General features: G+C 45.1%; 1 protein-coding gene across 2 annotated transcripts in view; it reads right to left on the bottom strand.

The window, feature by feature from the left end:
- The window catches only part of KCNN2 (potassium calcium-activated channel subfamily N member 2), a 150,339-nt gene extending 146,679 nt beyond the window's left edge, over nt 1-3,660 (bottom strand). Inside the window, exons 1-2 of one of the 2 annotated variants that reach the window (XM_080803338.1) lie at nt 2,484-3,660; nt 1,761-1,856 (exon numbers count right to left, since the gene is read on the bottom strand). In XM_080803338.1, coding sequence (XP_080659464.1) covers nt 1,761-1,856; nt 2,484-3,599 — 1,212 coding nt within the window. In that variant the 5' untranslated portion in view covers nt 3,600-3,660. Of the gene's footprint in view, nt 1-1,760; nt 1,857-2,483 lie in introns of those variants that run through there. The other variant, XM_080803339.1, reaches the window with a different exon arrangement.
- Nucleotides 3,661-17,636: the final 13,976 nt, after the last annotated feature.

Raw genomic sequence — 17,636 nt, 5'->3', positions numbered from 1 at the left:
CTTGGTTTTTTAAAAATACCTGAGAAGATTTTACAATGACCTTTTAAATTCAACCTATTCGTAAACCAAATTTGTAGAGGGAAATCACGGACCCAAAAATGTCCATATTTCTGGGTTTCTAGCAAGTACCGAGCAGAGCAGGAAGCTATCTGGACTAGAAGCTGGAGGAGAGGGCCTGGGCCCACTCTGCCCTGTCTAGCTGTGCCATCTGGCAAGCTCCTCCCCTATTCTGACTTCGGGCTTCTCCTCTGTAAACGGAGTCAGAAGACTATTCGTTCTGTTTTGTTCCTCCCAGCTCTACGTGTCTGCTCTTGGAAGTCAAAATGAGAAGATGCACTCATTATGGGTAAGCCACGTTGTAGTATCACTTAAGAAGGTTTCAGAGAATCTCAGAAACCCAGGATCACAAAACCCCAAATTACAACGGACCTCCCTGTAAACTATTAAGATGTTAGAGTTCTAGGGTGCATTCTCCTGGTTTCGCCAAGGCAGTTTGGTGACTTGCCTCTAAATGGTCTCCCTCTTTCTAATTCTCATTTGCTCACTTTCTCCCTTTGGAATGACACCGTTCAAAGTCTTTGCAAATGTGAAAGGAAGGCGAAGTCTTCATCCTCCCTGCTCCTTTGGGGTCATGGGCATCTTTGTTTTGCTTGCACCATAGTTAAAACTGGTTTCTTCCATATTTGGTGTGAGCTTGCTAATGACTAACCTCACATTGACTTAACATAATTAATATTAAATTATTTAAGTGGTAAGTTCTATACGATGTTTTAAATTTAAAGGCGTCCTAAATGGCACCTTTAAATGGGAAGCACACTAAGTTGAAGGGCTTAAAAGTTCCAACAAATAGCCAACAATTGTCCCCCCCCCAAAAAAAATCAGAAAATACATATTAGTGTAAATTCTAAACTGGCAAATCCCAACCTTACTTCATTTTTGAAAAGCCTAGTTCTTTTAATTCACAACCCTTAATATTCCTTGGACTGAAGGTTACAGCAAACTAAAGAACTCCAAAGATGACCCATGAATTTTATACGAGTATTCTGAAATTGTCAGTAATAGCCAAATTCAACAATAGAGTTTCTGGCTGCATTTAAACAAAACATTTCCTAATGAGACTGCTCACCAGGGTAGTGGCCTTTGCTCTTAAATGACATTTTTTTTAAAAAGGGCAATGTAATGATTGCAGCTAAAAAAAAATCTACCAAACCACCATATACACAGAATTTGTATTCTAACCTTAGGGTGGACTTTTTTTTTTTCTTTAGTGGCTGAAGATAGAGTTTGAATTTTTCTCATGTCTCATTTACATATTTAGCTAGGAAAATCACGAGCCTATTTTCTTCTCTAAGCTACATTACAGAAGAAGATATATAGAAATGGACACTATCTTCCATAATGATGCACCCAGGGGGGATAGGCCTATCAAGCAAGAATTCCCGTTTACCCCACAGCTGAAGCCTAGTACCTAACTGGCCTTAAGGAAAACAAATGCAGGGACTGATTTGGAGAACTAGATCAACCTGAAGAAGAGAGGGGACCATCTTAAGGGCTTAACAAGTACAACCCAGCCTATTTACGTGCTGGGCTGTTTTGTTTTGAACTTCTTGAAAGAACAGGTCAGGTGCTATGGCAAGACTACAGCGCGTGTCTTCTGTAACCTCAAGCAAGGACACGAGGGTTTGGAAAAAGCTGCCTTGCGCTTCTCCAGGCGGGCGGCCGCGCTTTGGGTCATTCATAAATAGCGGAGTCTAAGTTACCTGTATTTCCCTGGCGTGGTACACGATGATCAGCCCAAGCAAGATGATTGTGGAGAGACTGATAAGGCATTTCAGAGCTAAGGAATACAGCGACGCCTGCAACACAGTCAGACAGAAGCACTTTTAAGAAACTAGCACTTTGAACCACCTTCCAGGGCCCCCACCACCCCCAGCCCATGAATATGAACTCCCAGGAGGAGGAGGATGGGGATGAGGGGAGCACTGGTCTTGGCTGTGGGATCTGTCAGATCACTTGGCCTCTAAGGGAACTGAGGAGAGGAGGGCAGGTGGATGGCTGGGGAGAGGGTCCGCGCCATGACATATGCCAGCGCAGATCCTGGCTCTTGAAACCCAGAGGGAGTTATCCCTGAGTTTAAGCGCTTTGGGTTGAAAGGGGCCTCCTAAATCGCGAGCACCTGAAAAGCAACAGGGCTTGCTTTCCCCTATCGACTCCTGGAAACATTTATTTAATGTGCCCGAAGTCGCTGGGGCACTCCCTGCCTCCAGAACTTTGGCTGCGCGCGGAGAGGCTCTCTCTGTAGAGTTGCCTCGCGGATCAGGGCTGCGCGTCCGAGCCGTGCTCCCCGTCCCGGCGGGCACCTGCCACCGTCCCGGGGAGGCTCGGGGCTGGCAGGCAGGGAGTTCCCACCAGGGCCCATCCCAACCACCCGGCGTCCGGCCCCCGCGGCCCCGTAAGGCTGGGCAAGCGGCTGGAGCGCCTACCTTGTCGTAGGCGCCCCACGACAGCTCGGTCTCGATGACCATGACCACGATGCCGAACATGCCGAAGATGAGCGCGTAGTCGCTGAGCCGCTTGCGCTTCTCGAACAGGGCGCGCCGGTGGCCCAGCTTGTAGCCGATGTTCTGGTTCTTCTTTTTGCTGGACTTGGTGCCACTGCTGCTGCCATGCCCGCTGCCGCCGCCGCCGCCGCCGCCGCCGCCTCCAGCGCTGCCGCTGCCGCCGGCTCCGTAGAGCGCCAGGTTATTGGAGTTGTTGTGCTCCGGCTTAGACACCACGATCTCCGGGGCTGAGGACGAAGCGGCGGCCGCGGCGGCGGCTGCAGACGGGGAGGACGCGCCGCCACCTCCTCCGACCGACGCGGGGGGCTGTAAGGGCTGCGCCTCCGAGTCCATCTCGTGCAGGTTCCGGCGGGACGCGCTCAAGTTGCTGAGCGGCCGCATGACGCCCCCGTTGTACCTGCAGCTGCTCATGGCTATTTCGGTGAAGGGGTTGCTCTCGCGGCGCGCCTGGGGCTGGTGGTGCTGGTGGTGCGCCGGGTGCGGGTGGTGGTGGTGGTGCGAGAGCGGGGGCCCGGAGCCCAGGCTGCCAAGGCTGCCCGTGGGGCTGGCGGCGGGCTGCAGGCTGTGGCACTGGTGGTACTGGGAGGCGGACGCCGGCTGCTGCGTGTACTGCTGCCGGAGCGCACTGGCATGGCTGGACGGCGTCAGCTCGCTCACATTGAGCTGGCTGCCCCGGCGCGACGAGCAGCAGCAGCAGCACGACGAGCCCGACAGCGGCGAGGAGGTGCGGGTCCGGAAGGCGCCGCCGGGCGAGGAGGTGCGGAGCAGCAGGGACAGGTTATCCCCCGCCCCCGCCCCCGCCGCCGGGGCTCCGGAGGGGGCGCAGCTGTTGCACGGGAGGCATGGGCTGCTGCCGCCGCTGCCCGGCGGCTGGTGCGCGAGGTGCGGGTGGTGCTGAGGGTGCGGGAGGGACGCGAAGGGCGGGCAAGGCTTGTCCTGGCTCTGTTGCTGCTGCTGGCAATGCAGGTGTGAGGAGCGCGGCGGCGGCGGCGGCTGCTCCGAGAAGAAGCCGCGCTGGAACTGCAATGGGGTTTCCATGTCAGGGCTGTTAAAGCTGCAGGGAGACCAGGCGGTGGTGCACCCTGCGCAATGCGTTATGGTCGGGAGCGGGGACTCCTGCTGCTGGTGCGAGGAAGGGCCCATGCCGGCTCCGGTAGAATCCAGGCGGCGAGTCCGATTGGTTGGGCGCACCAAAACAATGGGCATGACATCACCTGCGGGGACCGAGACCGAGTTTGCGGCGCGCGCGGCTTAGGGGAGCGTGTGTGAGAGAGAGGAATGGGGAGGAGGGAATCTGCAGGATGAGAACCCTGGGGGTGCGCAGGCCAGGGCGGGGTGAGGGCTGGGGGGGCCCACCTGCTGATGGGGAGCGCCGGGGAGCACCACCGGGGATGGGGAGCCCCCAGACTGTGCAGCCGGGCTGCGGGGGGGGTGGCGAGAAGAAAGGGGCGTCCCTCCCCCCCTCGCCGCCGCCCCCCTAGCTCGTGCCGGACGCGCAGTCTAGATCACCTGCGCCGGGCACTGCAGCACGTTGGGCCACCCCAGCCGTGGGTCAGGCGCGGGGACAGTGCGGAACCCCTGTTACTTGTCCGCCCGCGTGCTCGCCTCGTAGGGCTGCAGAACAGCGGCCCCCTCGCTGCACGCCCACCTCTCCCTGATCGTCCCGCGGAGAGTGGGCCGCCGGCTGCCCGCCAAAGAACTGCGGGGGCACCCGCTTTGGAAAGAAAAAGTTTGGCGGCTGGCTTCGCCAGTGCAGCAGGGCTTGGGGAGAACCCCGGGGCCTGAGGCCCGGTTTGGTCGCCGCGAGTTCAGAGCCAGCCCCGAGCCCCGATCTTCCACAGTCGCTGGGCTCCGGCGCCCGGGAGTCGGGATTGGCTGCGCCGCGCTCCGGCCCGAGTGCGCCGTGGCGCGGGGAGGGTTAACCGCCTCGGCACCCGGGCCCGGGGAGGATGGGGGCGGGGCCGGAGGAGGGGATCCCCACCGTCCGCGGGAGGAGCCCGCGCGGGCTTCCCGGGTCCCCCTGGCGGGGGCGGAGGGCTTTCCCAGCTACCGCCGGCTCACATTTGCGCCTTCTGCGGAACATGAGGGGCTGGCGCCCCCGGCCGCCGGGTCCCCGGGCTCGGGCGCTCAGGCCCTCCGGCCGCCCCAGTGGGTAGGTCCGCGGGCTTCTCCGGCGGTGGAGAGGCGGCTTGCTCGAGGGTCTGGGGGCTGCTCAGCGACCGCCGGCCGCCAGCGCCTCCTCTGTTCTCTTCCTCCTCCCCACCTGCAAAGCACAGACACAAAGCAAAGGCGGGTCACAGATGCGCAAACCCCGGGCATCTCCTCGGCCGAGCCCCGACTGCGGCGGGGGGTGGGAGAGGGGCCTGGCGCGGGCCGAGTCGCACCGTTCGTTACAGAAATTATTAATAATGAAAACCCCGGCTGAGTGTCCACTCCCGGGCGGGCGCTGGAGTTTTGCTAGTCAGGTATAATTATTTACTTTCTAATAAACCGATAAAAATGGCAATTTGTGGCTCGCGAATTTCCCGCAATGTGCTCTTCTCTTAGGGGATATACCAACACAAAGCGGTAGGGGACCCTTTTCCGAGGATTGTTACTCCTCTATCTTGAGTGCTTCTCCTTCGTATTTCTTCGTACATGGAAATTCCAGGCTCCCCGAAAAGGACAGGAAAGGAACTAGCCAGCTGAATATTTGTTTCCATTGTAAATCGTAATTTAAATGCATGATTTTTATGATCGGGATTACAGTGAATTAGACCAAGAAATTAGAGCGTAAACAGATCACCCTCATTAAGTAATTGGAATTCTCAGCTGGATCCAATTTCTTGATATTCTACGCGGCAGCTGCCCTAAAGTTGCTCACCAGGTACCTTGTCCTAGGACTGTGTGTGCACGCGTTTTCAATGCCATGGAGTGAATAATTCATTTTAGGATATCTTTTGGACATGGGTTAAACAATTTTAATTTTTTGTACGTGCAAGTAAAGAGATCCAGAAGGGAAGGGGGTGGGGGGAAGGACAGGTTGCTATTTGGCCCACAGCTCTCCACGTAAGATAAAGAGTACTGTCAGAAATTTTATTTTTCGATAGTCTCGGTCAGGAGTAGAATTTGAATAGCTACAAAGTGGAGCCAGAATTTTATGTTTATACTCTGTCCTGATTTTTGTCAATTCAACAAAACTTGCTTAGTTACGAAGCTCATGGTAGCTGAGTAGCTACTGCAAGAATTGTGAGGGGCGCATGTCCATTAAAAACAATTCTAATGAGCTGACTGAAATTAACAATGAAAGCTTCCAAATTAAGTTAGTCACCTCTGGTGTGAAAATTCAACGCAAGCACAAAATCGATCATACATTTATTTTCACTTCATAGCACATTCTATAGGCTTCTGCTAGTCACTATATGCGGCTGAATTGAATGAAAAGTTTCATTCCTCCTTACGAATGAAATTCTTCAAGGGAGTGTAATCACAGGAAATCAATACTTTCATAAATTTAGCTGAAAGATGACATAGATGCCTCCCCAAATATCACAATTGTTGCCAGCATCCAATTAGATATAAGGTTCTAGAGTGATTCAAACACTAAGTAATGGCTACATTCTATGTATCAAACTGACTTTCTCAAACAGCAAGTTTAAGGCTTCAAACAGAGGGTTGTGTAAACTAATTAAAAGGGACAAAAGGCTGTATCATTTGGCCTATATATCTCTGTGCCTTGGTACGGGATTAGGTGCGGTGCCATTAATCATATAGAAAAAAAGGGTGTTTACTAAGATTTATGACCGTGATGTATGGAGTTCCCATTGGTCACAAAGGGGACCCAGCGTGAGGAATTGTCAGAATACCTAAAATCAGTTCATAGTGCTTCTTCCCCGCTAATTAATATTAAAACAACAACAACAACAACAAAACCCAAAAAGCCTCATGAAATAATAATGTGAAACTCACTGTGACTGGAGAGAGAGAAGTCAATCAGATGTATATCATCGTTCTGTTTTAAGGAATCATCTGATCACACCCTCCATCCCCCCAAAATCACCTTGCTAATAAATGTCTGTTTGGAGAGTATGATAATCCTCTATCAGTATGATTATGAAAAACCACAAGATACCCCCCAACAGTGTCATGTTTCATTTTTCATGTGTGTCGTTTGGGGCATCCCACACTATTGGGTTAGGACAGGGGCACATTTAAGGAGTTCTTGCTTTCACCATTCCTCTCTTCTTTATAAAATTAACAAATGAGGGGGTGCCTGGGTGGCTCAGTGGGTTAAGCCTCTGCCTTCAGCTCAGGTCATGATCTCAGGGTCCTGGGATGGAGCCCTGCATCAGGCTCTCTGCTAGGCAGGGAGCCTGCTTCCCCCTCTCTCTCTGCCTGCCTCTCTGCCTACTTGTGACCTCTCTCTGTCAAATAAATAAAATATTTTTTTAAAAAAATTAACAAATGAACTGTAAACTTATATATAAACATTTAAAATTCGGATACCGTAATTTGGCCCCCTTTTTCTATAAAGGATTATAGAGATACACGTGACCAAGCAGTCAGAGCAACAGAGACAGTGTTCTCCCACAGGGGTGGTGCTGTGTGCACAAGAGATAGTCATTTATACCTGGAAGACCAAGGAGGGAAAGAGAGAGGGAGGGAAGGAAGAAAGTTTGAAACAAAAGTCGCAAAACAATGCCCTGTAACCTCTGACTAGAAGCTTTTGGAAAACGACATTTGCTTCTCTTTCTACCGTTAAGATACATAGCGCTGGAATTTCTCTAGTTTAACACCAGAGGTCATACTCATCCACCAAATGCATTTCGAATCTCATCAATTAGCCGCCTCCCATTTCCAGTATCATTTTTGAAAAATCACCTGGTTTTTTTTTTCTCTAGACTAGAACACCCGGGTCCCCATATTTGTGGTATTTCAAGCTTGCACACATACAAAGAACACCTCCCCCCCCAACACATACACTTAACATTGGTCTTAGAAGATCCATTTTCCCAGACCACATAGGGTCTTGGAAAAAGCTGCAGGTTGTTTGCTCTCTGATCCCTTACTTAACTCAGATTTACATGATGCCATTGTTTATAATTCTCTTTTTCCTAGGAATTATTTGTGCTCTCTTTTTAAAAAAGATTTTATTTATTTATTTGACAGAGATCACAAGTAGGCAGAGCAGCAGGCAGAGAGAGAGAGGGAAGCAGGCTCCCCACTGAGCAGAGAGCCCTATGCGGGGCTTGATCCCAGCACCCTGGGATCAAGAACTGAGCCGAAGGCAGAGGCTTTAACCCACTGAGCCACCCAGGCACCCCGCGTGCTCTCTCGCTCTTCCTTGTTCCTTCAAAGGCAGGACTCCCCTGAATTTGGATGTTTCTGGTCTATTTCCAGGGGTAGGCAGAGCAACTGAGGCAGGGACCCAGGGCATCTGTAACCCACACTGAGAAGTCTGGAGGGAACTTTGAGCTACAAAGTCAATGTTTTTCTAAGACTTCCTTTTTTTCTTTGCCCAAGTGAGAAAATTGTTGGGGGTTGCCAAACAGAGAGGTTGTGATAAGACACAGCCTCTCTGAACTTAGTTTACAAGGCGGTAAATATAAATGCAGAATTGGGGTCATACCAAGAGTTATTCTCCTAGCACAATAACAGGTCCACATTTCCCAAAACAGAACCATTAAAAAGCCATAAGAACAGTTTTTTTAAAGCCACAGACTGTCCTAAATTTGTAAGAGATAAACCACATTGGATCTGAAGAAAAGATTAGAATAATTTTTATATGTATTCTTTTTACTTCTGCATCATGATCAGAAAGTGTCAAGACCTGAATGAGCTTATTGGCGATGGCCTTGTTAATTTTTCTCCAGAATGCTATTATTCAGGGACTAATTATCATGTTGGAGCCTATTCATTGACTTTTCAAATTTTTTTCTACTCTCCTCTTCATCTCCAGCTAATTGGCATATCTGTCAAAGTCTCAGCAACTCCAGCAAAAAAAGAAAAAGAAAAATGAAGCACGTATACTAGTTTCACTAGAATTGAACCATGTTACATAATTAAACATGAACACCAGGTTAAAATTACTGACTAGGGGGAGTCTTTTGAAAAGAATCTGCAATTTCATAAACCAATATCCTTGGCAGTTAGAACCACACATCCAAATCTAGAAAGTCATAAAAAAAAAACAAAAAAAACTAAAGGCAGCCCATTCTAGTTCAGAAAGATTCTGCGTTATTTGCATTTGCTAAGAATCCTTATGGGAGATAGGAAAATTTTCCTTATCCTCTCCATCTTACAGGTAAAGAGCTTAATGCAGGCAATCCAGTGCCCGGGCTACCCCAGGTCACACAACTAGCAAGCAGCAAGGGGCAAGCCAGACTTCAAACACAGCCTTCTGAGACCACCTGCTGAATCTGTTCTGCAGACCTCTAGCATTTCTTCCACAGCCACAGAATAACCCAATCGCTCTATCGACTCATACAGCCTGTCCTCCACTAGCAGTCCAGGAATGGACCGCAGGGGCTTGTCATTACCATTCACTTTCTTTCAATGGCCTCGGGGACATTTCCTCGCTGGCATAGTTGGGATTCTGTGATTCCTGACCGTTGGCCTCTTGTCGACTTCATTTGATCAACAGAATAATTTATAAGGATCCAGTATAAGTGTGGATATAATGGCAGGGCTGTAGGCACACAGGTCCGAGGTGCCTAATTAAAAAGTATAAAAAGTAGGGCGATTCTGGGCTGTTCACAGAGTTTTCTGCCTACTTTGCAGTCCGGTCTGGCATTCCTTATTGTTGGCAACATCCGTCGAAGAAGCTGCAGGCCAGTGAAACATATATTGGCACTAACAGGCCCGTTTTGTCTTTTTGTGAAATAAGGGGGATTCCCACACTCAAGCTGCCTGCCCTGTGGCTTGGAGGAATTTGTCAGCAGTCCTGCAGGGACCCGGCCACCTGTGTTCTCGCCGCTTCTCCCATTATGCCAAAGAGTGGGGAGAACCATGTCACTAGATGAACCCCAAAGAGCCCCATAGGGAATTTTTCTAAAAGCTGTTTTTTTGTTTGTTTGTTTGTTTTTCCTCGTATCTCCCCTACGGGTGTTCCTACCCGGATGAACTTGACACCAGACCACATGGGACCACCAGAAACGCGATCAAACCAGAGGGGTCCAATATGGTGGGCACAGTGGGCCAAATTCACATTTTTCCTTCACTGTACTACAGTAACAAACTAAACTCCCCTCCTAGGAGGCGCCAAGACAGGAAACCCCCAAACACAAAGGGAAGAAAAAGGGATGGGGCTTAAGTTCCTAGAAATCTCCACCCCTTCCTGGGCCCCCAGCTGATATCCAGCATCTCCCCCCCCCCCACCCGCTCAGCCCACAGCCGTATCATTTATACCCCCTCTGCTTCTCAGTGCCCTTGGAGCATGAGCTCCCCTCCTCCATTCTCTGGCCACTGGATAAATTACCTGCTTGCCATCAAAGACTGTTTTGTTCCTTGGCTATTTGGCCCTGAAAGGTACAGAGTAGGAAAGAAACTACAGGTTTGGTAACAACCAGAGAAAGGAAGCCAAGCTGTGTGCCACAGGAAGAGAGAAACCAAACATCTCTCACAGCTGGGGTAAAGAGTCAGCAAAAATGGGACCAAAGATATGCAAAGCCATCCCTAAATACAGAGGTCAAAGCTGCCCCTTGGTGATACCAAAAGTTCCAGGGTTGCTCAGTGCTGAAACAAAATGAAGCCACAAAAGTTCTGGAAAGTTTATTTTCCCTCCGAAACCAAATTTATTTCCTTATCATTATTTGGCCCTCTTTACAGGATTGGCGCTACCATGCCTTAGCTCTTTTTTTCTCTTTTCCTGTTAACCCATTCCGGTGTGTTATTTATCACACCATCTGTTTTCCTTTTGATTTTCTACCAAACAGCCTCAGGAAATCTATGTATCTCCCTTTGTCTATGTATATACTATTGCCTCCCCCCTCCCAACTATTTATAAATCCCCATTCCCTAAGTAATTGCCTTAGGACAATTAGAGTGTTGGTATCCACTAACAGGAAAAGAAAGAAACACAATTGGCTCTAAGTTCAATTAAATAGAACAGTGTCATCAGCAACCCAACACACTAAATGCTAATAAATCTTCTTCAAGATTTCCACATTTAGGGCGCCCACGGGGCTCAGCCAGTTAATTATCTGCCTTGGGTTAAGATCAAGATCACAGGGTCCTGGGATCCAGCCCTGCATTGTGCTCAGCAGGAAGCCTGCTTCTCCCACTCCCTCCGTCCCTCTCCCCTGCTTGTGCTCCCTCTCTTGCTCTCTCTCTCTCAAATAAATAAAATCTTCAAAAGAAAAAAAAGTTTGCATATTCCTTCTTATCTAATACACCAGGTTGTTGTTTTTTTTTTTAAGATTTATTTATTTATTTGACAGAGATCACAAGTAGGCAGAGAGGCAGGCAGAGAGAGAGAGAGGAGGAAGCAGGCTCCCCGCTGAGCAGAGAGCCTGATGTGGGGCTTGATCCCAGGACCCTGAGATCATGACCTGAGCCGAAGGCAGAGGCTTTAACCCACTGAGCCACCCAGGCGCCCCATAAATAAAATCTTTTAAAAAAATGTTTTAATTAGTTAAAACTACTGGATAATTTCAAGTCCTCTTAACAAGAGTATTTCTAGCCTCATATAATTGAAAGTATCAAAATTAGGGAGGACTTTATTGCTTTTGCTTTGGAGGTGAAGACATCATCAGGATTCTGGCAAACTTCCCTCAGCTACATTCCCGTCACTGTCCTCCTTCATAGACACTGGCTTAATCCCCAGGTTATTTTACTGTGTGGTGGGGAAAACAGCTGTCGTGGTTCCAGGCTTCAGAGCCAAACCCCCATCATCCAGAGGAGGCAGATCACCTTCTATCTCCCACTGCCAAACACATCCAGCGACACATTTCCTGACACATCTCTTAAGCCGGTTTAGTTCATCCACCCAGCTCTAAAGCACACTTAGAGAATGGGTGAAGAGAGGAACAATGGGAATGATGTACCAGAGGATGCTGATACAGAGATAGAAATTATTTAAAAGAAGCCAACTGAAGTTCCGGAGTTGAAAAGTACAATAACCAAAATATAGAATTCACTTCCGAGGCTCAGGAGTACAGAAGTGGGCAGAAAACAAAAATCACTGAACATGAGGACCTCACAAGAAAACTCTACATATTGATAGCATATGAGTATATATGTGAAAATGCCCCCCCAAAATAGAACCAAACTGAATATGGCAATATAAAAAAATTATTATATGCTAGGGCCCCTGGGTGGCTCAGTTAAGCATCTGACTCTTGATTTCAGCTCTGGTCATGACCTCAGGATTGTGGGATCGAGCCCTTCCCTCCCTCTCTCTCTACCCCTCACCCCAACTCATGTGGGGACTCTTTCTCTAAAATATATATATATATTTATTTATATTTATATTTAAATATATATTTAAATATATATAATAATATATAATATATAAATATTATATAAACATATATAATATATTATACATAAATAATAATATATTATATATTATTATATTATATTATATTATATTTTGAATATTTAATGTAAATATTAAATTATAATTTAATAATCTAATTAATGTTAATTAATTAAAATTGATTAATAATAAAAATTATATTTTATATATATTAAGTATAAATATAAATAAATATATATATTTTTTATGCTATGACTCAGTGGGGTTTACCACAAGAATGTAAGGCTAGTTTAACCTTTATAAATCAATTAGTGTGATTAAGAAGGGCACTTGTGATGAACACTGGGAGTTGTATGGAAGTGATGAATCATTATATTGTACACTTGAAACTAATATTACACTGTATGTTAACTAACTGGAATTTAAAAGAAAACCTTCGAAAGAATCAATTAATGTAATATAGCATATCAGCAGAATAAAGGGCAAAAACTATATAATCACCTTGGTAGACACAGAAAAACATTTGACAAAATCCAAAACACTTTCACAATAAACACAGTCAACAAACTACAACTAGAAGGGTATTTTCTCAATGCAACAAAAGACATTAATATAAAATTCACTGGTAATATCATATTTACTGGTGAAAAGGCCTAAATGCTTCCTAAGATCAGAAACAAGACAATATCTGTTCTTTCTGCTTCTATTAAATATTGTACTAGAAGTTCTAGCCAGTGCAATTAGGCAAGAAAAAGAAAGAAAAGGCATCCAGATGGAAAGGAAAAAGTAAAACTATATTCACAGATGCCAATTTTGTACATAGGAAATCTTAAGGAATCTACTAAGATGTTATTAGAACTAACAAGCTCAGCAGATTTCTGGATACTAAATTAACATTAAAAAATCAATTTTATTTTTCTACACTAGCAACGAGCACTTTGAAAATGAAATTTTAAAACAACCCCATGTGCAATACAATAAAAATATTAAAAATGTATCAACAAAAATGTGACGCTTATACACAAACTAAAAAATATTGTTGAAAGAAATTCAAAGAGACCTCAATAAATTCAGGGACATTCCTTGTTCATGAATGAGAATATTTAATTTAATTAATATGTCAATATGCCCCAAATCGATATACAGATTCTCTCAAATCCTTATCAGAATCCTAGATGATTTTTTGGAGAAGTTGACAAACTGATGCTAAAATTCATATGGAAATGCAAGTAGCCCAGAATAGTCAAACAATCTTGAAAAAGAACAACCAAGTTTTAGGACTCACACTTGTTGAACAAAAACTTATCACAAAGGTACTGTGATCGAGATAGCGTGTCATGGAATAAGGATAGACATAAACATCAGTGGAACGGAACTGAGAATCCAGAAACCTCCCTTTACCTTTATGGTCAACTGATTTTTGGTGAAGGTGTCAAGACAGTTCAATGGGGGTGGGACGGGCTTTTCAACAAATGGACAGGATGTGGTAAAATTTGAAACCTCATATATTATTGACGGGAATGTAAAATGGTTCAGCTTCTCTGGAAAACAGTTTGGCAGTTCCTCAAAATATGAAATGTAAAGTTACTTTTCTAACCAGCAATTCTACTCCTAAGTAGATGCCCAAGAAAAATGCAAATACACATCTATAGAAGAAAAAAAAATGTGTCGGTGGATGTTTAATAGAAGGATGATTCATAATAACAGCCTAGGACTGGAAAGAATGCAAATGCCCATCGACGGCTGAGTGTGTAAAGAAAATGGGGTATGCTCTTACAATGCAATATTCTCCATCACTAAAAAGAGATAAAGTTCTGATCCTTTGCTAAGACATGAAGGAGCCTTGAAAATGTGTAAAGGAAAGCCAGTCATAAAAGACCACACGTGTATAACTCCATCTATAGGAAACATCCAAAAGAGGCAAAGCTATAAACAAAACATTACATTAGCGGTTATCCCAGGCACTAAATGGAGAGTCACTCTTAATACGTACACTGTATCTTTTGGGTGTGGCAAAGATACTGAAAATGGGAAGATGATGGTCATTTAACTCCATGAATACACGGTCATTGATTAGACACTTTAAGTGGTTAAATGATATGGTATGTGAATTGTATATCCAAAAGTTAAAAACAGATGCGAGAACTCTCCCAGCATAACTGGGTATGGAAGTGAAAGGAAAGGTATCAATGAAACAAAGAATCAATTTAAAATGAATACTGGTGAAGCAACAATTGATCTATCAGATTCACGAAAAGCAGGAATAGGTTTTTCTCTGTGGCACAAGGGACTGTCAATCCGTGCATTTGAAGGCATTTGAGATTCAAGACTTTTTTCTTTGTGAGACTCTCCCTGGCTGAGTTACATCCTAAGAGTCTCATGGTTCAAGGAATATCCTAAGAAGAATTACAATTTAAAAAAAAAAAAGGAATTTCAATAGAAGAAGGAGCTGTGTGGCACTTTTAATTATGGAATATACATTTCTCGTCCTGACATCTAAGAAACAGAGCAGGTATATTTTGTACTGAATTCCACAGTTTAAAAAAAAAAAAATCGCTGTGCTTTGAATGATCCTGATGAAGGAATTCAAATTAACGCATTGTCCAAAGATGACTGGCGGTTCTTCCTGGCGGCCGTTAATTAATTTTCTGTGTGATGTCTTAGCTCTATCACCCTTAAGCTTAAAATACAGTGAGACTGAAACCTTTTGTTAAGAGGTTGTCAGGGGCTGTTTTGGAAGTATAGGCTCTCAGGCTGGAGGGCTGGAAGCCCAAGTACACTCCACACGCGGTCTGCAGCCTGTGGCTCAGCTGATTGAAGCCTACATCTTAAAGGACTCAGCAGTCAAGAAAACAGAGCCGGACCCAGGCTCCAGGAAGTGGCAGGGGTCTCATTTGGTATTGACGAGTGAGTGGAGCTCCAGGATGAGACTCGATTCAGCGCTCACTTCAAAAAGACAGAAGCCCTCTTCTGAAAGCCGAGACAATCCTGCAAAGCTGTCTTGTGGACGTTGTCTGGGGTCACTCAGAGGTGGGTATGAGAGCAGAGGAGTGCAAAATCGCCGACCAATTCCTGATCTTCTGGAAACGCTAATTTGCTCATGGAGTTTCTTGTGTTTTTAGCCAAGATAAAAGTAATGGTTTTGCTTATTGAGTGGATATTTTGTGAAGAGAAACAAAACAAAACAAAACCTTAAAAAAAAGAAAATTTTTTAGTGGCGCCATAGACTATGGGGAAAAAAGATGTAGGAAAGAGGACACTCTGTTCTCGAAAACAAATTACATGAAGTGGACCAAACCATTGAAATAAGATTAATCAAAAAAGATTTTTCTAGGTTATTAACAAACAGAGTTCCAAGATAAAGGACTCTTGCATTTCCTGTTGTGGATTTGAGGATTTTGCTTTTCCCAAGATCAGGGCTTTGGAGGACACTAGAGAAAAGCAGTCTTAAACTTGGGGTGCCTGGGTGGCCCAGTGGGTTAAGCCTCTGCCTTCAGCTCAGGTCATGATTTCAGGGTCCTGGGATCGAGCCCCAAATCGGGCTCTCTGCTCAGCAGGGAGCCTGCTTCCTCCTCTCTCTCTGCCTGCCTCTCTGCCTACTTGTGATCTCTGTCTGTCAAATAAATAAATAAAATCTTTTAAAAAAATGAGCCTTACTTATAAGTGGTAGAATCTCCCATAATTGGTGGAGGGCCACTGACCTCTCTCACCTGCCTGAGTGTTGGTCTATATAGTTCATTTCAGAGGGCAGATATATAAGGTGGGCTATAAGGAATGGTCTTTCACCTCACTTTTTTAAAAGATTTTATGTATTTGAGAGTGAGAGTGAGCAAAAGAGAGAGAGCACAAGCAGAGAGGTAAGGCAGAGGGAGAAGCAGACTCCCCACCATGTGGGGCTTGATCTCAGGACCCTGGGATCATGACCTGAGCCAAAGGCAGACGCCTAACCAACTGAGCCACCCAGGCACCCCGTCACCTCCTTCTTTAAAAAATTTTTATTTTATTTTATTTTTTTAGTAATCTCTACACCCAGCATGGGGCTTGAAGTCATGATCCTGTGATTTAGAGTCATAAGCTTTTCCAACTGAGCGAGGTTGGAAGGCCCCTTGTCTCTTTAACAAACACCAGAGAAAATATTGTAGGTTTCTAGATCTCAGGCTGACGGCCCTTAGGAGACACTTATGATCTCTTTTCTTCTGTTTTCTTTTCTTCCTCTCCACCCTCCTTCCCCATTTTTTGTTCCTGAGAGGACTATGTGGATTCTTCTAGGAAGCAGCCTGTATCCTTCCAGGTTTAAAGAGGATCTTAGTTTCACAGTCAACGGGAGGGTTAAAGGAAAGAGAAGGATCAAATATTTCTGATAACAAACTAGAAAGACCCCAATTATCAGCAGACTGAAACAGGAAATAGACAAGAAGAAGAAACATTAGTTCATGATGAATATGGCAACGCGTAAGACACAGGTTACGTCCTCAAGAAGCTCAAAGGACTAGACCCTTGTTTCTTTCTCATTCATTTTTTTTTTTTAACTAGGAAAACTGACTCAAAGAAATGTTGAAGATGACCTTCTAAGCCTTCTTCATGTAGCTAACACAACTAAGCCTTAAAAAACACATCTCACTAAATGTAAGAAATGAAACTACAGAAATACAGAAGATTATAAAGGAGATAAAGTTTTATAATCTCAAGATACAGTTTCCCTGAGCAAATAACTAAACAGACATGAAGGAAAAGACACTGATTTGAACATACAACATTATGAAACATCCATAGGAACCAAAATCAGAAACACAAGTGCCGTATTTAATAGACAGAGGATTAATATCAACAACATTTTGGAGGGTGCCTGGGTGGCTTAATCCATTAAGCAACCAAGTCTTTTTTTTTTTTAAGATTTTATTTTTTATTTGACAAACAGAGATCACAAGTAGGCAGAGAGGCAGGCAGAGGGTTGTGGGGAGCAGGCTCTCTGCTGAGCAGAGAGCCAGATGCAGGGCTTGATCCCAAGAACCCGAGACCATGACCTGAGTCGAAGGCAGAGGCTTAACCCACTAAGCCACCCAGGCACCCCAAGCAGCCAAGTCTTAATTTCAGCTCAGGTCATAATCTCAGCAAGATCGAGCCCCGTATCGTCTGGGCACTGACTGAAGAGCCTGCTTGAGAGTGTCTCCCTCCATGTCTCTCGGCCCCTCCCACTCCTCTAAAAAAAAAAAAAAAAGGAATTTTTTTAAAGCTCTAAGAAATTAGATAAAATGAAAAATAACATAAATGATAATCATATTATTACTTAAATAAATAAAATAAAATGAAAAAAACAAACCAGATGGGGAAATAATAATAGGGTATGAGTAAGCAACTTTAAGATAAATGGTCAGAGAAAGAAAAACTTCTAAATAATCAAACAAATGTAAATTGAAACAATTTTTTTTCTATTACAGTGAATGATAATTATATATAATGCATTGGTAAAGATTCAAGAAACCAGCTTTCTCATACACCATCACATAGGAGTATAAATTAGAAAAGTCTATGTGCTTTTGAGGGGAGAGGGGATTGTTTTATTTTTTGTTTTTTAAACCAAAAAACAGACTCTTAGCTCTAGAGAACAAACAGATGGC

This window comes from Martes martes (genome assembly GCF_963455335.1).
Source record: "Martes martes genome assembly, chromosome: 5".
NCBI classification, from domain to species: Eukaryota; Metazoa; Chordata; class Mammalia; order Carnivora; family Mustelidae; genus Martes; species Martes martes.
The sequence above is the reverse complement of the archived record's forward strand: the minus strand, read 5'-3'. Positions and strand labels throughout refer to the sequence as shown.